Source organism: Episyrphus balteatus, chromosome 3, assembly GCF_945859705.1.
Source record: "Episyrphus balteatus chromosome 3, idEpiBalt1.1, whole genome shotgun sequence".
Lineage (NCBI taxonomy): Eukaryota > Metazoa > Arthropoda > Insecta > Diptera > Syrphidae > Episyrphus > Episyrphus balteatus.
This window is the reverse complement of record NC_079136.1, coordinates 112,479,607-112,506,156: the sequence shown is the minus strand read 5'-3', so window position 1 is coordinate 112,506,156 and position 26,550 is coordinate 112,479,607. Positions and strand designations below refer to the sequence as shown.

The following is a 26,550-nucleotide window of genomic DNA, read 5'->3' as shown; positions in this document are numbered from 1 at the left end:
AAAATTAAATTATATTAAAAAAAAAAAAAACAAATGAACAGTGTTAAAAATTATGTTGAGTTTATTATATAATGAAAAAAAAAAACAAAATTTAACAATTAAATAGAAAAAAATAACAGAAAAGAGAAAGAATCGTAAATATTTTGTATATACGAATACATATTCATATTTATTAATAAATAAAAGAATACAAAACTTAAAAAAAATGTTTTAGTTATGCATTGTTCTTGTTCCAATGGGCAACACTAGCTTAATTTTTTAATTTTAATTATAAGCATAATGTATTTATTTACTGACATGTTTACTCCTATTCAATTGGCTAAGAAGATCTACAAAATTTTGAATGCTTCTATTCAATAGAAGCAAGTACTCGGCAGTCGTGGAGTAACTAAAACTAAAAAAATGGTAATATGTAGTAAGGAACCAGGACGAACAACTCCGATTTTGATGATCTTTTGTCTCAAATCCAGGATCACGACGCCGACGAGGGCTTGATAGATAAAGGTCCTATTTTTTTTTTTTTTAATTATTTTTCACTTTGTTTTTCTGAATTTATATTTTTTATGTTTTCTGACTCTAATTTTTCTTTTTTAATTTTTTTTTTTTTTGTTTTATATTTTTTTTATTTTTATATTTTTTTGTCGTTTTTTTTAAATTTTTTATTTTCAAACAATTCAAAAAAACATTTAATACTTCTTCAAAGAAAATGTTTTTTAATTTAATTTCCTTTAGAAATGATTTTTCTATGGAGATTATAGCGAGTTGGAAAAACCTTTCTTCCAGCATTTTATTCCTTGTATGAGATTTTATACTTTTAAGAGAACGTTTTACAGAGCTGTTAAATGCCGGGACTTTCAAAATAAGTATTTCGGAAAAAGTGTCTTTTAGTTCCAGTGCATCGATTTTAAAACTGTAAGTGAGGACTCTTAAAAAACACAATTCATTACTTCATTTTTAATTTGTTCTAAGGAATTAAAAGATCATTGTTATTGTATTAAATTTACATCGTTTAATTAAAAAAAATCATAAATTTTCTACAATTATGAGTGTCCATAGAAATAAAATAAAAATAAACAAAAAAAAAAAACAAATAATTGGTAGGTACAAACTTACAAAAACAGTATAAAAACTAATTTTTTTTAAGGAAACAAGAATTAGTATTAAAAATAGTATGGCATATTAGCTTTCGACATTTAACATTTTTCAAGTATTAAATTTAGTTTTATTTAAAATAAATATTCACTCTTGACAACATTTAGAATTCCATATGAGCTTTTAAAATGTGTGAATATTTCAGCAGTCTCTTTATTAACCAAACCATGATTTTGCCTTTCCCCATATAGATTTTGGCTTCTCTGTGATAGCTTCAGCAGCAACAACCTTTTGAAAAAGATGATAGAAATTTGAAAAATATACTTTAAGTTATAATTTTTTTATACTTACAACTTTTTCTGGTGCTGCGCTTGATCCCACCACTGGAGCCATATTCTGCTCAGGCTTCTGACTGTAAGACACTTGTTCTGATGCTGAATGTTGATAGGTTTCTTGTTGAACTTGTTGACCTCCGATTTCTTCAGCTGTCAAATGTCCAAGCTCTTCTTGTTGTTGTTGTTGACCAAGATCTTCAGCGGTCAGATGTCCCATATCAACTTGTTGTTGTTGGCCATAATCTTCGAATTTCTCACTCTTCTGACCTTCATAGTCAGAATAGGAATTCCAATTTTCAACTTGAGCTTGTTGTCCCATATCGTCATCATAATTCTGATGAGCATTGGGATTGCCATAAGATGGTGAACCACGACCTAATGAATACCGATCATGCTGGTAGGTATCATCAGGGACAACTGGGGCAGTGAATGTGTATTCTTTTTTGCGATGGATTCTTTGCGTGTATTCGTTTCCAACAGTTTGAGGATAGGTGATCGCGGTGGTTAGAGGGGCACGGAGAGCTGGGGCCGGGTGACCTGAATCATAACCGTGTTGTGATTTATCTTGTCGTGATGGAAGATAAGCGGCTGGTGGTGGATTAGACTCTGACAATATTGGTGGCATAGTATCAGATGCATATCCTAAACTTGGTTCCGATTCTTCTAGCTCGTGATACACCTGAGGTGGCTGATCTCCCCGGTCACTGCTGATAGTCTCGTTGCGTTTACCTGAAGCGGATGTAGAGGTATTCAATTCGATTCCTCCATATCCACCTTCATTGAAGTTCAAGTCAATGAGTCCCTGTGCCAAAAGGTACAACTTTCTTCGCCATTTGTCTAATTGAGCTCCTGATAACCCAGTTCGACCCATCAACGCTCTCAAACGAGTATCTTCCCGATTTGACCAGTTATTGTAGGCGGCTTCGGCGACATAGTCTTTGTGGGAAATCATTTGTAAACGTTCAATTTCTCTAAATCTGAAGTCCTCCAAAACGTTTAGACTCATTTTATAATGCTTGGCAATATTTTCAATGCGTTCTATCTCTTGTTTTTGCCAGTTTCTCAAGATATATGCGGGCAAGTTATATGTAGCAGCAATTCTTGTTGTTTTCTCATCAGTCTGCCATGCTGGCAATTGTTTGGATGAGAAGCTTTGGGTACGTATCAAACTGTATAGGCGATCTCGTTCACGACGTTGCCAATCTTCAAGATGGTTTAACCTCAAAGTTTCCAAAAGACCTTCGTTTTGCATAGCTAGCAACTCTTGACTTTGGAATTCAAAAAGCTCCTGAGGGGAAACTTCATAGTTGGCTGTCAGATTATTTTGGAATAATCTATCTGATTCAATGAATTCTAAAAGTTCTTCCCTCGTTATGATAACCTTGACGGGAATTGTTCGAAGTCGTTTTCTTTCGATATTTTGCCAATTCTTCAGACTGGCCGATTCAATAGGTTTTCCGTAGCCCAGATTGGACAAACGTTCAAGCTCTTTACGTTGCCAGTTGATCAATTGTTCGAGTGTAATTCGATATTGGGCAGCAAGACGTTGTAAAACTGCACGATCGCTCTCTAATTGTCTTTCTAATTCTTCAATGCTGATTTGTTGGTGAGTAATGGTAGTGTACAAACGATTCTTTTCACGTTTTTGCCAATCTGTGAGGTTTTCTGATTGTAATTTCTTTTGTTGAAGTAACTTTTGCAACTCAGAGCGGTACCATTCTTCAATTTCATCAACAGTTACGTGGTACTGATTGGCTAATTGCTGAAGACGCTCTCTATCTTTGCCGAGTTCCCGTTCAAGTTCTTCAATAGACCATGTATGTTCTTGCAGAAGAAGCTCGATGTGTTTTTGTTCAGGTCCTTGCCATTGGGCTACTTCAACAATAGTATCTTCACCATCAGAAATGAGATTTTGCTGAAGCAATCGTTGATATTCGTTTCTCAAGAAATCGGTGATATCTTCAACTGTGATTTGATAATGAGCAGCAACATTGGCCATTCTCATGTTATCTTCAGACAAACGGTCTTCAAAGTTTGTCTTCTTTGTAATATGATTGTTGCGAACCAATGCTAATAGATATTCACGTTCGTGTTGTTGCCAGGGGCTTGCATATCCAGCAGAAGGTTGATAAACGGGCTTGATCAATCGTCTTCCGTCCTTCCTTATCCATTCTTCGATTTCTTCCACGGTGATGTGGTATTGTTGTGCAAGTTGTTGCAAACGATAACGCTGTGATCTGATTTGATTTTCCAGACCTTCAATTGTAAGACTCTGTGGTTGACCAATTTGTTGTAAAATGCGTTCGTGTTCATCTATTTGCCAGGTAGTTAATGGTTGTGGCTTAATCAAACGTCTTCCCTCTGATCGAATGTATTCTTCAATTTCTTCAACAGTTACATGGTAGAGAATAGCTAACTGATTGATGCGACTTCTTTCATTCTTAATTCTTCTTTCAAGTTCATCCAGAGTTAAATCTTCTCCTCGAATCAAATTTTCTAATCTGTTTTTCTCCCCAATCTGCCAAACAGTCAAAGGTTCGGGTTTAATTTGACGATGAACCTCATTCAAAATCCATTCTTCGACTTCTTCAACGGTTAGTTGATATTGAAAAGCCAGATTTTGAAGTCGGCTACGATCTTTTTTCAGTTCTTCTTGGAATTCTTCAATTGTCAAATTGGATTGCAGCAGCATATCATGGATTTTGGAACGTTCCAGTTTCTGCCATTCCTTCAAATCACCAATAATTCCTTGGTTTTCCAAACGTTCAGCTTCTTTTTTAATCCATTCTTCAATTTCTTGAACGGAAATATGATATTGGTTTGCCAAGAGTTCCAAACGTCTACGATCAGCGGTAAGTTTTTCTTCGAATTCCATAAGTGTAAGCTGACTTTGCTGCTGAGCTAGTTGAATTAAACGTGCTTTTTCGGACTTTTGCCAAGCATTCAAGTGCTCTATTTCTAATTTGCCCTCGTTTCTCAAACGCTGCAATTCCTTTCGGATCCATTCCTCGATTTCTTCCACACTAACATGGTATTGATTAGCAAGCTGTTGAATCTTGTTTTGATCAGCCTTCAATTGCAGCTCAAGATCTTCAACAGTCAAATCATTGTTGTTTTGAATAAGTTGTTGGATTCTCTTTCTTTCGTTCTGTTGCCAGGCTGTCAAGCTGCTAATGTGAAGCTCACCTTGATTTCTTAGTCTATCGGCTTCCTTACGAATCCATGTCTCGACTTCTTCAACTTGGATGTGATATTGCCTAGCAAGCTGTTGTAAACGATTGCGATCAGCCTTGAGTTGTTTCTCAACTTCTTCAACACTCAAATGCGACTGCATCTGCATTAGATCCTGAAGGCGTTTACGTTCATCGATCTGCCAGGTACTGAGATTCTCTATATGCAATTTTCCTTGATCTCGAAGTCTTTGAATTTCCTTTCTGATAAACTCCTCGACTTCTTCTACTTCAATATGATACTGCCAAGAAAGATTCTGCAAGCGATTGCGATCAGCTTGTAGTTCTTTCTCAAGTTCTGCAGCAGTCAAATCGCTATTTTGCTGAGCAAGAACTAACAAACGATCACGTTCATTCTTCTGCCATTCAGTTAGATTGTCGATTTTTTCTTGTCCTTGGGCTTTCATACGGGCCAATTCTTTGTGAATCCATTCTTCGATTTCCTTAACCTGGACATTATTTTGGTAGGCCAAGTTTTGCAATCGTTGACGATCAGCTTTGAGTTGTCTCTCGAACTCATCCACAGAGAAACCATCTTGCTGCTGAGCTATCAAGGCTGTCAAATGATTGCGTTCGGTTTGTTGCCATTCCTTAAGTTTTTCAATTTGAACAACTCCTTGGTTTTGTAGACGTTGAAGTTCCTTTCTAATCCATTCTTCGATATCTTGTACCTGCACTTGATATTCTTGAGCCACGCTCATTAGATGAGCACGATCGTTTTTCAAACGTTCTTCCAACTCATCAAGTGATAACTGATCATCACCTTGAACCACTTGAAGAACATGATCACGTTCAAGTTCCTGCCATTCGGTCAAAGCTGCATTTGGTCTAATAAGTCCAAGGCTTTCAAGGCGTGTTCCTTCATTTCTAGCCCATTCTTCGATTTCTTCAATGCGAATATTATATTGCTGTGCCAGTTGCTGAAGATAAGCATGATCGGTTTTGATCTTTTGAATAAACTCATCGATTGTCAAATCGTTTTGCTTAACCAAAATCAGTATGCGATCACGTTCGGTTTTCTGCCAATCTTTCAAACTTGCAGATTCAATATTCTGTTGATTTTGAAGACGCAAAACCTCCTTCTTTAGCCATTCTTCAATTTCTTCAACACGTACTGAATACCGATGAGCTAGGGAATAGAGATGCACTTGATCGGCCTTGATCTTCTTTTCGACATCTTCAATAGATAGTTCATTCTTTTGAATGAGACCTAGGAGACGTTCTCGTTCGATTTTTTGCCATTCGGTTAGTTTCTCCTCCTCAATCAAACCAAGACTCTGAAGCCGATCAGATTCTTTGCGTAGCCATGTTTCAATATCTTTCAGTTCAACATGGTATTGTGTAGCCAATTGTTGCAGATAGGATTTGTCGTTCAATAGTCTTTTCTCATAATCTTCAACTGAAAGCTTGTTTGCTTCAATTAATTGAAGAATCTTTTCTCTTTCTGTCTTTTGCCAATCTTGCAAATCTTCCGCTTTCACCAGGCCTTGACTTTGTAATCTAAGAATTTCTTTCTTAAGCCAATCTTCAACTTCTTCAACTCTCACTTGGTAGGTATTCGCCAATGTAAACAGTCTATTTTGGTCCTTACTGATCTTATTCTGTAAATCTTCAATAGTCAACTCATTGTTTTGTACAATCGCTTGTAGGCGATCTCGTTCTTGTTGTTGCCAAATGGTTAGATTTTTCTGAACCTCTGAGAAAACTCCTTCGTTCTTCAATCTTTGAGCTTCTTCTTTGAGCCATTTTTCGATATCTTCAACCTGCACTTGATAAGTTGATGCCAATTGTTGAAGTCTAGCACGATCGTTAGCAATCTTTGATTCGTAATCTTCGATGGTAAGATCGTTCTTCTTAATGATAGCCAACATTCGAGCTCTTTCTTGTTGCTGCCATTCTTCCAACTCTTTCTGCAGATTCACTTTTCCAGTTTCATGAAGTCTGTCCAGCTCAGATCGTTGCCATTTCTCAAGTTCTTCCATGCTAATGTGATATTTCTGAGCCAAAGTCTGAAGATAGCTTCGATCGAGTTTCATTTTTTGTTCCAACTCTCCCACAGTCAAATTATGATGGCGGATTATATCCTCCAATCGGCTTCTTTCTGATCTTTGCCAATCAGTGATCCTTCTCATTTCAGCTTGCTGATCATTGATAACTTTGGTCAAGCGTTCCAATTCGTTCTTGAAAAATGTCTCTTGGTCCTTAACACTGATTTGGTATTGTTGTGCCAAAGACTTGTAACGATCTTGATCACGTCGGATCTGCTCTTTTAGCTGATCCACTGTAGAATTGTGTTGCTGCAAAATGCTGTTCAAACGATCACTTTCTTGTTTCTGGAAGATGTTAATATTACTCTGGCGACTGCTGTTTATTTGAGAGTTCTGCTGATTGAAGATCGTATGAAGACGGTTCAGTTCTTGACGATGGTAGGCCTTGAGTTCTTCAATTGAAATTTTATATTGTGCGGCAAGGATAGCAAGTTTTTGATTGTACTCTTTTTGCCAGCGTTCTAGTTCTTCTCGGGAGATTCCATTTTGGTGAATTAGCCAGTCAATTCGGCCACGTTCACGTCTTTGCCATTCCTTAAGGTTCGAATTTTCTACGCTGTATTGATTGACTAAAACCTTGTAACGGTCTAACTCTTGCCTTTGCCATTCTTCGATTTCTTCCAGAGTTCTGTTAGATCTATAAGCTAAAGCCAGTAAACGTTCCTCTTGGTTCATTTGCCATTCTTCTAGTTCTTTACTATTAATGACTCCATCCTGGAACAACCAGAATAGTTTTTCTCGTTCCTCTCGCTTCCACATATCGTCCTTGGTCCAGGAGTTATTGCCAAATGGAGCATTATAATTATATACAAGCTGTCCATTATCCCAAACCGACTCGCTTTGACTTCCACTTACTATCGGTCTGCCATCAGGTCCGGTAATAACTTTACGGTTGTATTTTTTAACAGTCACTGTTGAACCAGGACGAATTCCATACTGATTACCAATTCCAATCGGTTCAGGCATGTCGCCACCTTCTACTGGAATGACAATTGGTGGAGTGTAATGAGTGTTCATTTGGTTCATTCCCGCGCTAAAACTATCATCGACGGTCACTTGTGGTGAGTAATTGGGAACGGTTGCTTCCTGTTTATTTAAATGCCGGTAGATGCTATGTTCTTGACGGTTGAAAAAGGGATTTCCCTGAGAAATTCCTTGAGGAATTACCTGAGAAACATAATACGGTACAGTTGAGTGTGTTGTGGTCCTATTCACACGAACTGTCCTCACAATCGGACTGTATTCACTTCCACCTCGCATTGTTGCTGTTGTGCAGTTTTTGTTAGTAATGATAGTTTGACCGTTGACAACTTTCACCTCAGTTGGAAAATTGTAATGTTTGACATCGTCAAATTTGCTAAGATCAACTGCAGACATAACTTGTGGTACTCCTGGCTCAAAAAGATCAACTTGTCTTTGTTGAGTGTCAACGTATTCTGAGTCATCAGCTAGTTTTTCCAAAGCATCAGCTGCTTTTGCTTCGAAATAGTTTGGCTGAGCAACTTCTCCATAGGATAATCGGCCAGCATGCATATCAGCGACAATTTGGTCGGAAAGTTTTTGAGTTAGAGCGTTGACTTCGTCATTGGTCTTTCCAATTGACATGGCAAAGTTTTCTAGAACAAACAAAAAATATTTGATGACGTTTTAAGTTTTCGAAAAATAAAATTAATATACTCACCACTCCAAGCTTGATTAGTGTACCTTGCGGCTTGTCCGCGAGATCTTGCATTATAAGCCTGTCTTAATTGGTTAGCCATTGATTGGACGGCATCAATATGCGCGTTTGCCCATGGCGAAAGCTTACAACAGCCAGCATTTAAATTTGCACTGGAAGATGAACTCGAACTGTGGTAAGAATTTGATCGTTGATAGTTGTAGGCATCGCTCCAGCTATACGTTCCCACAAGCAGGAAAAGTAGAATCAAGGACTTCATTGTTGAAGCGCCCTTCAAAAAAAATGAAAAAAAAAAAGATTCTTTAAAAAATCTGTGACCACCTTTTTGCTTCGCTAGTCTTTAAAATAATGCTAATGAAAAATTGATAAGCTACTTTAAATAGTCAAAGATATGCCAGCCACAAAGATCATGAGGCCGAACAATAAGACTGATAAGGATGATATGTGTAGCGAAATCAATTATTATAAAATACTCTTGAAACTGTGTCGCCAAAATATAATAGTTCTGGTTAATGAGAAGATGGTTTTTTAAATTGCAAAAAGTATATAATTAAGTTTCCGAACTGGGCGCATGGTTTTGCAATAATGCCAAAAGCCATCTTTGGTTTAAAGTAGCTTAGGCTAAGTTGAGTTGCTACAGTTTTACATCTGTTCCTTTGATCTACAATATCTTTTGTTTAATGTATTCATACTTTTCAAAGATTGTTGTAGATTCTTTTGTTTTTTTTTTTTCGGGGAACCAATAATTTGGATTTGGAGTAAGTAAAATTCTTTAATGGAACATCATGCAAAATTTGCAAAACAAAATAAGGTCGCACGCAAATATTATTTCACATCAACGTTTTGGTAAGATAACATCAGGCTTTTTATAGATTAAAAAATGCACGAATGTAGTAGATCAAGGTTAAAAATTGACCATATTCTGTAGAAAAAACAGGAACGTTTTAGAGAAAATGATAATTTTTCAAACATAACAAACTTATTTTGTGAATCAAAGTCGATATTCGATTTTAAGTAAATTGCTAAGAATTAAATATCCAATTTAAATACGATTTTTATGGTTTTTTTTGCAATTTACTTTGACCGTTCCATTGACCCATTTCAATCTTTCTTATCCATTTTGAAATGATTTCATTTTCTGTTAGTCGGAAAGTGAAGGTGTTTTTTTTTTTGCAACAAAATTAGCTAAAAATTTAAGCATTAAAAATTTGTGTCATAATTTAGTAAGCAAAAGTGGACCTTTGGATAACAAAATAAAATTTTGTTTTTATAAACCAGTGTAACAAACTAGACCATTAAACGTTGCGAAAAAATGTGTTAAATATAAACTAGATAAACCTTTTTTGGATTTTTTTTAAAACCAATTCTGAGTTAAAAATATATTTTCAAATTATTATTATTGATTCAGTTGGTTATATTTAAGGGGTTTTATCTAGTTGTGAATGCGAAAAATCGTGCTTTTTTGTCAATTTTTTGTGAAGAGGCTTTCTATTAAAAAAAATACAGATAATAAATGGACATATAGTGAATTTAATTTATTTTAAGAATTCGCGATGTATTTACAAAAATATGGAGTTCTGTTATTTTTGTAGTAGATCTTCTAGAGGACTTTTTCAAAAAGGTGTCAGGCGGTGAGCAAGATATCTCTGAACCAAATTATTTAAAATAAAAAAAAACCAAAAGATTCGGTTTTAGAATAGATGAATACAGGTAATGAACGAAGGAATAGTCAAAATTTTTATTTTTGACAAAATGGAGGCATCCCAAAGTAAAAAATTGCTTTTTACCAGGAATTTTTTCACTTTAAAGTGACTTTAAAAATCGAATTATCGTCACAAAAATTATTCCTTCTTTCATTACCTGGCAAAAGTACTTAAGAAGATCGTGTAAAAATTTTATGCCGATCGGTTCAGCCGTTTAAGGGAAATTTGACTGACTTTGTAAACACCGTTTCGAGAAAAACGCTGTTAAAAATTGTGGGAACCATGTAAACTAAGTTAAAACGTATTCACAAATACGCTAATTTCTCCGTAACTAGTTGCCGTATCAATGTGAAATTTTCGGACAATATTCTTAAATATATGTACATTCAAAATATGCAAAAAAAAAATATTTGATTTTTTTCAAAATTACAATTAGATATAGCCCCTTAATGCAATTAAACACAAATAAATAAAATTTGCTGGTTAAAGTTTTTTTGTATCCTTTCACATTTTCGGGCACTTTTATATTTCCAAAACTTTAGTATTATAGATTATTATAAATATATTATAGATTTATTATTTTTCAAAAGATTTGAAAATGATCTTTGCACAGAGCTTCTATTTTGAGTTGAAAAAGTAATCACACTACTTAACAACAACTATGGAATAAAGTATATAATAAACAATCGCAACAAATTTCTTAAAAATCAAACAAAATTGTTAAACTATATATTTTTTAACTTACTAAATATCTCTATTTTTCTTACTTTCTTATAATTGAAAAAGTGTCAAAATAAATTAACTTTTATAATAATTTAAATAATGAAATTCAAAAACAACAATACCGTTCGCATCCGTTTCATGAAGGAATATTTACGTGACTGATGCTGCAGTGAGGTGTGTAACACAGAATGTGTCATTTAAGTTAAAAATAATATTTCTTTTTTTTTCAGTTCAAAAATAAATTTAGCATATTAACTTTAAAAATAAACTTCCAACAATCAAAGACACGCGACAGTTCTATTCTAATATTAAATATATTTATGTACATATGTCTAGCTTCAACGTTTGTTTTTCCAGAGTGAGTGAAAATTTCTTATGGAAAACCTTGTTGTTTCTTAAAAATTTTACTTTCTATTTTTGGTATAATAAGTTTATAAGATTTTCTTTTATAAAATGACACAAGAAATGGAGACAGAATTTAGATTTTAACTTTTAATGCTAACACCTGTGCATTTATATTCAATAATGTATACCTAATGTTTTCCGTTATAAAAATAGTTTATTTTATTTTCTCTTTGGAAGAAAAACTTACATGGATGGAAATATTATTTTCTTTGGTGAAATTACTTACAATCATATAAATTTTAAACTTAAAAAATATTCCTTATACATTTACTCAGCTATTGATTTTGTAAGGAGCTAAAACTACTAAGCTCAAAATCTATATAGTAAAAAGAAAACTTGGAGATTCGATGTGACTCTCCATTGGTTTTAAAGTCGCCTTTATGAAACAGATTTCCTATTTTTATGTCGACTTATATACATTTACATTCATTATAATAATTTTAAACGAATAAATTTTGGATAAGACCAGTTAATCAGCACATTTTCAATAAATTGTTTATTTTTTTAATCGTTTAAATTGAAACCTTAAGAAGAAGATTAAATCAAATAAAAAGAAAATATTTCTTGCATTATCGACGTCAGATCGCACAATCGACCAACATCTTTCCCACATAAATGCTGCAGTCAACATCCACAAATCCAAATGTACCTATGGTTTGCAGTTTTGCACTATCTTCTTAATTTCATTTGGCCATTTTTAACAATTTATTTATCACTCAAAAATTACCTACTTAAATGAAGACTTAACCCTTTTTGCAGGGCTTGTCGCAGTGATTACAAAATGTTGTGATAAAATCTTACTTGATCACTCAAATCTGTATTTACAAAGAAGCAAAACACGCCTGTTTTCATTACTATCCAAATTAAGTCAGTACGAATTTCAAATTAAATTTTTCTTCTATACGATTTGCGTTGGAAATTAGATAATTTGTGAAATTATAGCATTTGAGCTCTAGTGTAAACATGCTACATAATAGTTTCATTGCAAAAATTCTAGCGTCTTCAATTTTTTGTTTTTGCCTGTTTAAGGAAGAAGACTTTAAGAAAATGTTTTCATCGATGAATTCACGAATTTTTGATAAAAAAAAATATCTAGACTTCACAAGAAAAATAATTTTAAAAATAATGGCTCAAAATTTTAAACAATTTAGGCCCAATTTATTCACACTCCATTAAATTTAATGGCGCCATTACAAAAGGGAAATTTTAAAATTTGTATGCGATTTGACACTTTTCAAATTTTTAATGGATTTTAAAAATAATGGAGTGTCAATAAATTGGGCCTTAGTAAAATGCTAAACCGTTTAAGTACCACTAAAAGATGATTTATTGATCAATCAGTTTTAAAATAAAAAGTGGAGAAGATAAAACTGCATTAAAAAATTTAGTGGGTAATTCTATGTGATTTATTAGTAACATGTACGTATAGGTTAGTAAAATTTTAAACGTTTAACAATAACAAACATTTACACACTACTGTCAGTTTTGTGTAGCGGAAAATTATTTTAAATAAAAAAGGTTACTCGAACAAACAAAAAATTATATATATAAAAACAATTCATTGAAATGTTCATGTTCATTTTATAGACTGAATTGAAAAATATAACGGCAATTATTCCTAGATTTTTTTTATATGAATATACGTATGAAAAATGTCGACTTTCTTAAATATTCCTTAGTTTATAAACACCGCATGAGAAAGTTGCAGTCCTAGACTTTTCTTCAGATTCTAATTACATCCACATTACTGTTAGCTTCACAAAAATGTATTTAATGGATTATTCTTTAAATCACTTAGCTTTGTCAAACTACATCAATTCTGCAGGTTTTAATCAATTCATTTTTTTAATTTATAATTGATGTAAATGTTATTTCCTTTTAAAACGTATTTTAAATAGTTTACAAGACTTCCGACAGGAAAATGATAAATTTGTGTTCTTTGACACTTACCTAACACACGTACTCATGCTAGATTTAAATCAAAAACAAGAATTTCTAATATTATATTTATACACAGTTTAAAAAACAGAATTTAAGAATAAAAAACACAATTCTGATTACGAGTGGGTATATTCACAAAACTTATTGATAAGAAGCTAACTACGCAAGTGATAACGAGAGACAATTAAAATTACAATCAATTTCCTTTTTGTTCCATATAATTTTCAATTATGAATTTAAATACTGGAACACATGTTTCAACACCAAAAAATAAATTAATATCGATTAAAAAAATAACCAAAACAAAACTCACTTTTAAGCACTTTTATTTTCAAATCCACAAGATATTCGTTAAAAGTATCGTTAATCTCCCTTTTATCTGAATTAATCTCATGCGAGAAAGCTGAAATTTATTTGTTACGTCTTAAAGATACTTTTGTATCTTTCTTTTTTAGAACCGTTCGGAATAGATGCAAGTCGCGGACTAACTTGATGTACGCAATAGTTTTGGAACTTAAATAAAAATCTCAAAGATGATCCATTCGTAGGTACAGATGCCTGAGCTTTTTTTGAACAGATTTAGATTGAGAGCGAGTAGTTCTATCTTACGTATGATTTATTATTTAAGATTTTGTTGTTGGTTCGATTTGTGTGTTTCATGGAAGTAACAAACCAGATTCGATGACGAGGATTATGATGATTATAGCATTCAGTGCTGTCGAATGTATTTCTAGTGTGTAGACAGAATAAGAGGATATATACGAAGATGATTGCGTTCAGCAAGGAAACCACTAGCGCTTAATCAGCTCTAAGTGACATTTATTTTTAGGCCATATATTTTTATGAGTGTTAGAGAAAATTAAGCATAATCCCCTTAAATGTAAATAAAAAAACCGAAGACAACTAAAACTAAAAATTGGAAACATTTTATAATTCTCTTAATCGATTGTTATTTTTAGTAGATAACGAAATAACGTACAAAAGTACTTAACTGGCCTTTCTTTGTTTTATCAGTGTTCTTCACTTCTCCATGCTTTGTAAAAAATGTTGAGTTTCCAAAATTTAAACAATTAATCATAAAACATACATAAATATCAGAATAGCAACATTAAATAATAAGTACCTACTACCTACATATTTTAAAAAAGAAAGTACTAATTAATAACCATTTCATAGTACCAAAAGTACCTTTGTAGTTTGTAAACGACGACAGCACTGATGATTAATTAGTGTGAGTAGAGAATTATTGTGAAATTGTATCTGTAGATTTTAGTCATCGAACAAGAAGACAGCACACAAGTTGGATTGAAGTTTTAAAAAGACTTTCATGCTCATGAATCAGCTGGATGTTAAATGTATTTACCTGTATAAAAAGATACCTTAAATTTTTGAAGGACAATTGTCTGCGTAATAAATGATAGATTCATATTAAGACTCTGGTGTGGATGGATTTTTGGAAATGTTAAAACAAGAATTTTGGTTTTTCTTGGAAAAGATGAAAGTATATCTACTTATCACTAAAGTAGTTAAGTTGCCAGGGGGTTTTATATTCAGTTCATGGTTTATTAATATTTTTTAAGAAGCATCATTTTATAGAGTCATGGATTGATTATTTTTTTTTTTTTGTTTTCAATACTTTACAAAAATAATTAAGTGACATATGTCAGGTCAGGAGTATCATTGTTACTGTTAAATTTAAATGGTTTTACGAGAGTTTTTACTTATTTGCTACCTATCACGTGTATGGGAAAAATTACCATTCCACAGTTTTCTTAGTTCAAGGACAATAAAGATATTGAGGTTCTTTTAAATAGGTTGGGGTCAGAATCGCGAAAACTGAAATCCCGAAAATCCAAAATCCCAGAAACCCAGAATCCATAAAACGAAAAATACCGAAAAACCAAAATCCCGAAACGCAAAATCAGATTTTACTCTAGAAAAAAAATATAAATTTGACTCCATACAGTTTGTACCTTACAGGCTTGGCCACACCGAAGAGTACATGCGGCAGTGGTACCACTTTACTTCAATTGAAGTAGATCTACTTCTTTTTTTCAAAAAAAAATTAAATCTACTTCCTACTTCGCACCATCACGAAAATAACGAATTCTACTTCATTTTAAAATCTCTGTTACAATCTACTTCAAATTATCAAAATATAAGCCAATTCTACTTCTTTTTGCAGAAAACCAAATATTTGACTAAAAATTGTTATAAAATAATGTATTGAAATAATATTTATACCGAAAATATAGAGTTTGAAGGAATTCAATTTTTTGGTTGTAGTTGTTTTTACTAATTAAATTATTTAACTTAAATAAATTTAAGAAAATATTTTTTTTTTAAGATGGATTTTTATTAAAAATTATATTTTGAAATCTACTTCGATTTTTCTCAATCTACTTCCATTTTTTCTTCAAATCTACTTCGACTTTTTTTCTGCAAGTGGTAACGCTGACATGCGGTAGCGGTAAGGGTACTTGTATGAAAAAAATTCCAAACTGACACATGAACGTCAGATGTGGAATTTTTTTAATACAAATACCTTTAGGCCAGGCGCACACATGCGATTTTGATCGCGCGATTATTCAGTCGCAAATTAGATGACAACAATTTCAATGACTGCAGACACAATTTTCAAATTTTTAATCGCGGGAAGCATGTGTGTTCACAGGCATTGAAATCCTTGTGATCCATTTTTGCGACTGAAAAATCGCGCGACTAAAATCGCATGTGTGCGCCTAGCCTTACCGCTACCCGTACCGCTATCGCTTACCTTCCGGTGTAGCCAAGCCCAACATGAGGTAAACGGTACCGGTACAGGTACAGCGGCACGTAAATATAGGTGCACACACTGATGACTTGTTACGGCAACCCGTACATTTCTTTCCGATGTGTCCATATTTCACAAAATAACATCCGGGATTATTTTCTGTAGAAATATTAAGTCCGTTATAGTGAAAAAAAAACAATTCTTGACATTCAAAATATTAGAAGGCAAAAAAAAGTGCTAAGACGTTTTATTTATTATTCATTTAACATCCGTGTCAAATCAACATATAAAATCCCCACCATTATAAACCCGAATTTCGAAATTTCTATTTTCAAACCCAAAACACATCAAATATGAACTTCATTCATGAAAATAAAAAAAAAAAAAAAATCATTTCATCAGCTTATCAGTAAAAGTTCAGTGTAGTAAATAATTTTATAGAATTTCCCAAGAATCTGACCCAAACAATTTGATTGATGTGCATTTATTTCTGAGTACATTATCATCGCGAAATAAATTATGTAAATGTGTATGTACATAAATTAATTTATTTCTGATCTTGGTTTTGCAAATCAAATTTGGTATTTCTGAATTTTAAGCGAATCAAAGATTTTGATGATTTTTGTGATGACGCACAAATTTGCAATTGTTATTACTGTGTCTATATAGTGAAAAGAAAAGAAGTAAAAAACTTCTTTCTATACTATTCCCATTCTATCCGTTCTATTAAAAAATCTCAAGAGCTTTTCTTAAGAGTCATCAAATCTTCTTAAAAATAGAATCCAGAACTCCATAAACTAATCGATTCGAGATGTACCTCAGCTCAAGAGTAAAAGTTGTATGTATTTATGTGTATTTTTGAAAGGCTAAGTGCCTAGAATTGATCTTCATTCACAAATCCGGCTTCTATAGATCGTAAAAGTAGCAGAAAGCTTTTGCAAAGAAGTGTGACCAATTCTTTTTTATAATTCAAAAATAGGTAATCGATATTTTTTTGCGAAAGTTATAAGAATAGTAATAATATGAAAAATACATTTTTAATATACATACTTGGAAAATTAAGACATTTAAATAACACTGGTCAACAAAATTTAACTTTTTTTTTGCCACAAAAACCAAAATATACTTTTCTAATAGTTTTTGGGGTGCTGAATCCGCATCTGAAGTCGGAAAAATTTTATTGGCCTCTGTTTTTGAAATATTACCTTTATAAAATGCTAAAAATCGTCATTTTGGCTGTTTTCGAGGTTCTGTTTTTATGTGGGGTAAATTATTATAAACAAATTTGTAACGGTGATTATAAGAACAGATATTTTTCTTTCAAAAACGATATCTTTTTTATTGCTCGAGATATCTTAAGTTTCAATTAATAAGCCAAAGAGAAACTAAACTTAATCTAAAGTTTAAGTCACTGGTCACAGAATTTTTGCCACAAGAACCAAAATATACTTTTTCGAAGGTTTTTGGGTTACTGAACTCGAATCCGCAATCAGAAAAATTCTATTAGCCTCCGTTTTTGAAATATTACCGTTATAAAAAAAAACTTTTTTTTGCATTTTATAACTGTAATATTTCAAGAACAAAGGCTAATAGAATTTTTCTGATTGCGGATTCGAGTTCAGCAACCCAAAAACTTTTAGAAAGGTATATTTTGGTTCTTGTGGCAAAAAAAGTTTAATTTGGTTGGCCTGTGTTGTTTCTAATTCAAAGACCGCTACTGAAATTTTAAATATCTAGGGCATTAAAAGAGATATCGGAAAAATTTAAACATTATTTGAAATAATAAAACCAGTTCTTATAGGCACCGTCACAAATTAGTTCAAAATGAACTACCCCACATAAAAACATAGCCTCGAAAACAGCCAAAATGACGTTTTTTGACAGTTTCTAACGGTAATATTTTAAAAACGGGGGCCAATAACAATTTTTTGACTTCAGATTCGAGTTCAGCACATCTAGAAAAGTATATTTTGGTTGTTGTGGCAAAAACCTTGTTGACCAGTGTAATTAGTATCTTGAACAAAAAATTTGATTTTTTTCCATTTTTTTTGTTTAAAATTGAAAAGCCATTCGGAAATATGGTCACCATAAGCAATTATTGGTTCACTGATAAATACTGAATTAAGTAGGTGACCAGTGATGCTGATTCACACTCTAATTGAATGATTAAGGTGAATATAATTGCTTTTATTTAGACACCCAGTCATTATTTATGGTAATTTTCAATCACGATTGCAATCTATGTTTTAATTATTATTGAACTATAAAATAGATTTATTAATATTCTTCCTTTTATTATATATTTCAAAAATGTTAAATATATAACTACTGTCTCTTTATAGTGTACAAGTGTTAATTTATGTACATATGTGAAGATGTCATGAGTTAGTAGTTTGCAAGTGATCGTAATTTGTAAGATGTAACTTCAAAGTATGAACTTCTAATTTCTAAACACCTGTAAAAATTGATTGCAGCTAATAACATTTATTGTTATTAGTTCATAAATAAGTGTTGATTTATGTTAAGTTAATGGTTTTTCTCAAGGTTAGTTACGCTTTTCTTAGTTTAATTTTTGTATGAGTAAAAAAAAGTATCATTAATTTATTAACTGTTAATCATAAAAAGAAATGTCTTCTATAGATCAAAATTTATATAATTGTTCTTGTATACTTGTACATTTCTTAATTTATATTTTGTAGAAAGGAAAGGAACTATGAATTCTATTGAATTTTGAATTGAAAATTGCCAAAAGAGATTAACTTATGTCTTTAATCTTCACAACATTTAACACATTATTTATAAATAATGTGTTATGACAATAAATACACTATTCAACAAAATTAAATTTTTGAATTTGACTTATCAACCTAAACTTAAACTCGGTTAGTAAAAAAGATACCGGATAGATTTAAACAGTTTTCGAATTCAAGTTCAATGCAGCAAAAAGTATAGTAGTCTCAAAGGCAAAAACCTTGTTGACCAAAGATATCTCACTTTCCGTTTTCAATTCGAATCAAAGCCTTTTGGACTGACTGAAATAGTGCGATAATGTGCATGTTACTTTGTCAAAATCGATTGATAATAACACCGGCACACAAAAAAAAAAAGTGTCATGAACCAGAAACCAGACCTATCTTTCTATATGTTTTTGGGACCTCTGAATCCGAATTTCAAGTCCATTTGGCCCTGTCACCCTCCAGTTTTGAGTAATATGCAAAAAACTCAAAAAAAGGTAGTTTTTGGGGTCTTTTTTACACTTTTCTCCCACTTTTACTGGAGGGTGACCGGGCAAAACGGACTTCAAATTCGGATTCAGCGTGTCCAAAAACATATAGAGAGATAGGTCTGGTTTCTGGTTCATGACACTTTTTTTTTTTTGTGTGCCGGTGTAATCTACCAGAGTTTCCCTTTCCAGTGATTTTTTTTGTCCTTTGAAAAATCCAGTACCTACTTTTGATTTTTAACACAGTTGCTTATATTTATGGCCCGATCAACACTCATAAATGTATAAAAAATCCCGATTTAGGCGAAGACAATGTATCATGGAAGCATAGTCGTGTTTAGGGGGGGGGGGGGGGGAATTAATGGGGTTGAAATTTTTTTTCAGAAAATCAAAATATATGTATTATAAACAAATATAAGTCTAATATGTGCAGCACTAAATGGTTTGTTTTTGTATTTTAGTGATTTGATTACCTATCTGAAAATCTCCCTTAAAGTCTCTACCAATTTTGTATCGTTAAAGAAGTCGATGAAGTTTTATAATGGAAAACAACATTTTTTTGGACCATTACAAATTTTGGTAAGGGATTTTTCAAAAAAACGAGTTTATGTCTCTTTGACCATTTCCTTAAGCACCATGCTAACATCTTAAAATGCTCTTTGAAGAACCCTTTTAATACCACAAGTATTTATGCAAGGTTTTTGGTGCCCAGACTAAACTATACATTTTCAAAGGGTTTCGGTGTGCCGAACTCGAATTCAAAGACAGACATTTTAGTGTCCGACCGAAGGTCGATTTTCAGCCGAAGCCGAATTATTAGGCTGAAAGAAAATGTTCGGCCGAAGCCGAAGCCTAAGGTTGAAAAAAAGTCAAGAATTCTCCTCCAAAATTCAAAATTTGAAATTTTGTTCGGCGGCTACTATGATGGCACACATTTGTTTTGAAATTTTTTAATACCTACCGAAGAAAAAATTGCAATCTTTTCTTAGATATTCAAAAATTTCAAAAATTGAAATTTTTTCCAGTGCCTAGTACCTACGATGCTCGATATAATAAACAGAACCTTCGGCTTCGGCCAAAACTTCGGCCTAAAATAGCCGAAGCCGAACGTTTGGCCGAAAGTTGCTGTTTTTTGAGCGAATTCGGCCGAAGCCGAAGGCCGAATCCGAAGCTTCGGTCGGACACTAACAGACATATTCGACCACATCTCGTTTTTGAAATATAAAGTCCGAGATATATTCAGTTGCTTGTTACCCACTTTTGTTCTATATGTTAAGCTTAAATCCAGTATATAAGCGAAAATTAATGTATCCATTTATTCAGTATTGTAGTACCTATCTACAACATTTAATAACGAAGAAAAATAACAAAAATAATAAAAAATTATTAAAATTATTTTTATTTTAAGTAGGCGAAACGCTTTATAAATTTGGAATTGAGGTCACTTGAACTTTAAAATTGTATGTACAACATTTCGTTATTTTTTTGTTTCAAATTATAAAATTGAACAATTTCAGTTTATTGTTAAATTTCAAAGTGAAGTATAATTAGCTCATGCCAAACAACTTGGATTATTTAAAATTTTTGTTTTTAAGTATTGCCAATTTAATTTAGAACTGAATACATAAAATGTTTTATATATAAAATTGTGCGAAATAATTTTTTGTATAAAGCGTAAGAATGGTTAAAATTTGTTTCTTCACAAAAATTTTCTTGCTCGCTAACGCTCGCAATTTAGGTATATCAACCAACTTATTCGTTTTATTTGCTTTAGTACTATTAAGAATCGACTGCAGTTACATATAGTTTATACAAAGTATTGTGATTCTTAAAAAAAATATTTTTGGTCTGAGCTAACCCTCCCCGAAATGAAATCCTAGCTACGGCTATGCATGGAAGGTCATAAACTCCAACAATAGAAGCTAAAAACCATCTCTTTATAGACTCATGGTTTTTAAAATATTGCTTTAGATTGATATGGATTTAGAACAGAAAACGTTTTTGAAATCCAAATCAACGTCATGAAATTAGGCCAAGGGAATTAAGACCAAATTTCTTAAATTGATCTTGATGAAATAAAGACAAATTGGTCTTAACAACGCTGTTATCCGATATATTTTGTAAGTATGTAGTACTTAGTACGAATTTCGCTAAGTAGTAAGTATCGTGAAAGTTAATTTTCTATTTCCTCACACATGGTATGTTTTTGTGTTCAAAGTTCGCGTAATTCAGGTAGGTTCTACTTAATTTCGGTTAGTGACCCAACAGTTATAGTATAGGTTAGATCCTAAATATCTTTTAAATTTGCGCATTCAAGGAATTAAGAACATTTGTCAGCTTAATTTAAGACGGAAGTCATCTTGGCAAAAAACCAGGCAGAAATCTGATTGTTTTTAGGAGGTCTTTTTTCACCGTGTGAGTTAAAGATACAACACTTCTATGCTCTTAATATTTTTATATTACGCTTCTGTTCAGAAAATTAGAAACCAGTTTTATCAAAGGTACCGTTAATAAGAATGTAATAAATATTTTTTTATTGGGCACGTTCAAACAGTTAACATAAAGCTATCGGATAGCTTTTTGTTGTTGTAAACAATGTTAAAAATTAGCAAAGAAACGAACCATTTTCTGTCAAAAAATAATATGAAGGTATCCGAGAATTTTTGGTATACCTCAGGTATCCGAGTGATCAGCTGATAAACATTTGGCTATTTTTCATTTTAATTTCTATTCGCGCGATTATTCGGCTTGAAAATAAAATTAATTTGCAAGACTTAAAATTAAATCGATTGTGCAAGTACTATGCAACAATAAAAACAAAGGAATTTGCTCAATTGAAACAATTTCCTCTTTTCAATATTTACATATTTTTGTGTAGCTTTTTTGGCAAGCTATCTGGATAGCTTCTCGTTCGAAGAGATATTCCAGATACGGGTATCCCAGATAGCCTATCCGATAGGTCTTTGAACGTGCCCATTTTAAACAAAAAATTGAATCAACATCGTTAGAGCCGTTTTTGAGTGCTGTTAATGTTTAAATCAAATTTATTCGGACTTTAGCCTGATATGAAGACAGAATTGCGAAATCTTATATTTTCACGGTCTCAATCGTAAAATAGAGAAACCCCTTATTTTCTCATTATCTATCAAAAAATGGTGAAACCCATTATTTTTTAGCATTCATTTGCATATTAATGCCATGCCAATTGTTATCTAAAATTTGATAGCAAACTAGCTCACTGCACTACAATCACAAAATCTAATACAAATTTCTATAGAAGGTACCTAACCTTAAACAAAATCATCATTATTTTATAACTTTCCACCAAAACGGTGGCGCTTTTTAATTGATTTTATTAATTAGATATTATGATTTATTTAAGACAAAGCACCTGGTCACAACGTAAAGCAAAAATGACCTGCGCCGGCCGGTTCATAACAGACATATTGAATAAATTATCATACTAATAAACCAAACAACCGGACCGGTTTACCATTGACTCATTGTTGTATCTTATAAATAATTTTGATCCTCATTAATAAAAAATCGATACATTTGCTTATCACAGATTTTAGACCTTTTTAAACCTCAAATTTCCAAATAAAATTTTTTTGTTGTTTGTAAACAAATAAAACTCGCTTTTGACACATCATTTTAGATTTTGTTTGCATTTTGAAGGAAGTATTTATGTTTTCATAAATTTATCAATTGCTATTGGCCAAATGGCAATCTCATTATATTTACCTAGAATTTTAAACTATTTGTGTTGATATATTTCTGAACAAATATCATCCAGAGCCGTATTTAGGCAAACTTGGATTTTAAGAGGGCTCTTCAACAGTAAATAGGTAAGCAATGTTATCGTTGTTAACTGGAATGTTTTTCGGTTAAAGCTTTAAACTATTTCTCGATATTAAAGCTTGGGTCTTAAAAGAATATTCACTTAATTTATTAGATTCTCTTTATTTAAGTAGGGCCTTATAAATATTCAGGTCTGGGAGCCCGGTCCTGCTCTTCTTCTGACTAACCACAAGATACTACGTTGACAGACAGGTTGTGGGCAGTTTGTGCGCCCCAAAACCATAAATAATAATGAAACAATTATTACCGGCTAGATGCGATCTTAGTCAGCTGAGCTTTTCTGTCCTGTTGTGTGTAATGTTTGTGCGGTTTTCTATAAGATTGTCTAATCTCACATATGTTATAGAACTTACCGATGACAGTGATCTTGAATATGGATGAGAGAGTAAACTTGTCGCTTTTTTTGTCTTTTGAAGTGTAGACTGTATACAAGCTGGATTCACGCAACCGCCATAACAATTTTATTATTACAACGGATTGCAATTGCTATATTTAGATCTTAGGTAATTTTTGTACAAAATGACCTCAGGCATAATCCACTGAGTATAGTGCAATGCGATTTTGTTATAGAGAGGTGTGTGGGACTGGATCATCTGGAAACTGGAAGTTCCCAACTGTTTTGTGTTGATTGATAGACAATATGAGAAATGAATAACAATTGGTTTTTGGTTTCTGTATATGAATTGACTAAAGAAGTCGGATTAAAAATGAATGCTTAATTAAATATATAGAAAAAGGTATATTGACTGGAAGAATTATCTGTAGAACAAATTAAGAATGTTTGGTATGGCGAGAAGTGGTTATCATAATAATTTGTTAGACGGATCTTGTTACTGATTCATTAATATTCAAATCTTTACTTTATGATGTATTTACTTTGCATTATTGTTTTGTGGGTATTTTCAACTTGCATCTTTCGTTCTTAGAATATTTTGGGGAATATTTTTTGGCAAATGTTTGTTTTAAATCATTTATTTAATATTGTTATTATTTCGACTTGTTTGTGATAATGATCTTTTGATTATTGATCTTAAGCTGTTTGTCATTCTTATATCATTTCCGGATGAAGGGGATTTAAGACATGTCAATCAAGTTTTACGTACTGGTTCAAATAAAACTTTGCTGTCTTCTAACTGACTTCTGACAACAATGAAAGATTATTTGATACTTAAATTGAACACACGGGGTTTTCCTTTTCAAATAAATATAATTATCAAACACATTTTCTTCACTTGATCAAAAAGTTAACGCAAGAAACCTAATATCGCCCCGAAAAACTCCCTTCAAATTTTTAAATTTGTATCCAATCATTATCAATAACAGAGTTTATACTAGTACCTACAAAGTTGACTTTCGACTTATGTATTATCTTTTTTTTTTAACATGGACATTAATTTGTGCTGCTAAGAAAAATATCTTTTCTTTTATAATTCCAATGGTCTGTAAATGTAACGGGTTTTAAGATACAAGTAAACCTTTTCTTTTTAATAAATAAAAAAAATTTCTGACTTATTTTTTTTTTTTTTCTTTTAAAAACAACCATTTTGGAGAGAATTAAAAAAAAAATGTTTCAGACTCACATATATTTTGCTTGATTTTGGCATCACTTTTAAAAATCTTATGAGTCAAAAAAAAAAAATTGTACTGAGCGTGTGTGTACCTACTGCTTTTTAGTCCCAAAATCTTTACTTTAAACCTATCAAAGTCACAAAAGCTTACACGGAGAAAAAAAAAATATATTATTTTATACTCCATATGACTAGTAAGGTAATTAAAGTAAAAAGCCCTAGATTTTAAGTAAAATTTACCTTACGTATTGAATATTTCTTGAATCCGTAAAGTAATTTTTACAAGAAAATTATGGTGAACAAATTAAAGTAGTATATACCTTACGAGTAGCAATATTTTCTTTACGTAGAGTCAAATATACCTTCAACTAAAAAAGTGTATGAATCTTTTCACTTTAAGATTCTAGTAAAACATATTTTACAAATTTAACTATTCTATGAATAAATTTTACCTTACACTAAGGTAATAATAATACTGAATTCTAGGAATTTTCCCCAATAGAGATCAGTGCCCTTGATACATAGAAAAAACTCTTAAAGCTGTCATTGAAAAGTGCGCCATTTGTTCTCCATCCATTTGTTGGATGTTTTTTTTGTTGTCAAAGCTTTTAGGTGGCGAGTGCGGAATAATAATTATACATTAATTCATAAAGAATTCGCAAACAATTGGATCAAATAAAGTCAATTTCATTTTTATTGATGATATTTGCCAAAATAAAATTGTATGCATTTATCTTACAAAAATTAATTAAAATAAAAAAAGGTTTGTAATTATTGAAAATCATGATGTCAATGAAATTTGAATACGGCTAAAATTGACTATGATTTCAAAAACTACTGTTTTTAGTCTTTTTGAACCATTTTTCTTTAAACAAAAATGGAATATGTATTTCAATATATCTTTATATTTTGTATTTACTATGAGTTTTAATCCTTGACATGCAAGAAACAAAATAGTTAAGAAAATTATTAAAATCGATCCATTCTTTCAAGAGTTAAAGCTCCATCCTCCATAACCACTTTTTCAGTTTTTCGATCAAAAAAAATAATACAGTCATCTTCACTTCATGAAAAAACAACAAATGTTCAGACAAATGTCAAACAGAGGAGTGTGATAAAAATCCAGATTCAGATTTTTGAATCTCAAGACGCAAATAGATCATGAAATCTGAGATTTTTCCACTTTTTCCTCTCTTCACCACCCCTTGCAGCTGTCAGATTCACAAATCTCATTCTGAATCTCGTCAATAGAAAACGACATAAGGCAAACCATACAAATTGGCCCCTTCGTCTCGGACACCTAGATTCTTTAGCATTTCGTCACATTTTATGTTCGTCAATATACAGAAAATAAATTCTTTAAAATCATATACAGTGGCGATAGCACATGTACCCTAAAATTTCTAAAATTAAAGTTTTTCGCACTTTTTTAACTTAAAAGAGCTGTTTTATTAATGAGGAAGTAAGATCACAGATATATTTGATTTATTAAAAAAGAAATTAAGTACATTGAATTCTTTAACAAAAAATAACAACAAAATCATTAATACAGCTTCTTATGCCCCCTATGGGGCATTTTCAAATGCCCCATACGGAAATTCCCCGCGTGGGGCAGTTGAAATGTGACCCGCAGTATAAAATATAGACTGTTAAGGATGGTGGGGTTTAGTATTCTTGTTTGGGGATGTTTTTCTTGGCATGGTGTGGGGCCATTTCATCGGATAGAGGGTATTATATTATTATACAAGGAAATCCTAAGGGACACTATTCCACCTTTTACTGAGAAGGAAATGCCTTTAAAGTGGACATTTCTACAGGATAACGATCCAAAACATAAGACTAAGTCTGTGAAACAATTGCTATCCGTCCAAAAAATCGGTGTTATGAATTGCCAAGCCAGTCCCCAGATCTGAATCCTATTGAGGACTTGTAGAGTGACGTAGGAAAAGGGATTAACAGGTCTGATACCT

The 26,550-nt window shown here is 32.1% G+C and overlaps 1 protein-coding gene across 2 annotated transcripts; it reads right to left on the bottom strand.

Annotated features, from left to right (window-relative positions):
• Positions 1 to 1,032: 1,032 nt before the first annotated feature.
• On the bottom strand, positions 1,033 to 13,650 carry LOC129913667 (tiggrin). 2 transcript variants are annotated; one of them, XM_055992458.1, is made up of 4 exons: positions 13,469 to 13,650; positions 8,387 to 8,654; positions 1,444 to 8,321; positions 1,033 to 1,380 (listed from the first exon to the last, which is right to left on the bottom strand). In XM_055992458.1, the coding sequence occupies exons 2-4, from the start codon at positions 8,640 to 8,642 to the stop codon at positions 1,309 to 1,311; spliced, it is 7,206 nt and encodes a 2,401-aa protein (XP_055848433.1). In that variant the 5' UTR covers positions 8,643 to 8,654; positions 13,469 to 13,650; the 3' UTR covers positions 1,033 to 1,308. The 2 variants fall into 2 exon arrangements, with proteins under 2 accessions (XP_055848433.1, XP_055848432.1); XM_055992457.1 differs by lacking the exon at positions 13,469 to 13,650 and having other exon boundaries at positions 8,387 to 8,744.
• Positions 13,651 to 26,550: the final 12,900 nt, after the last annotated feature.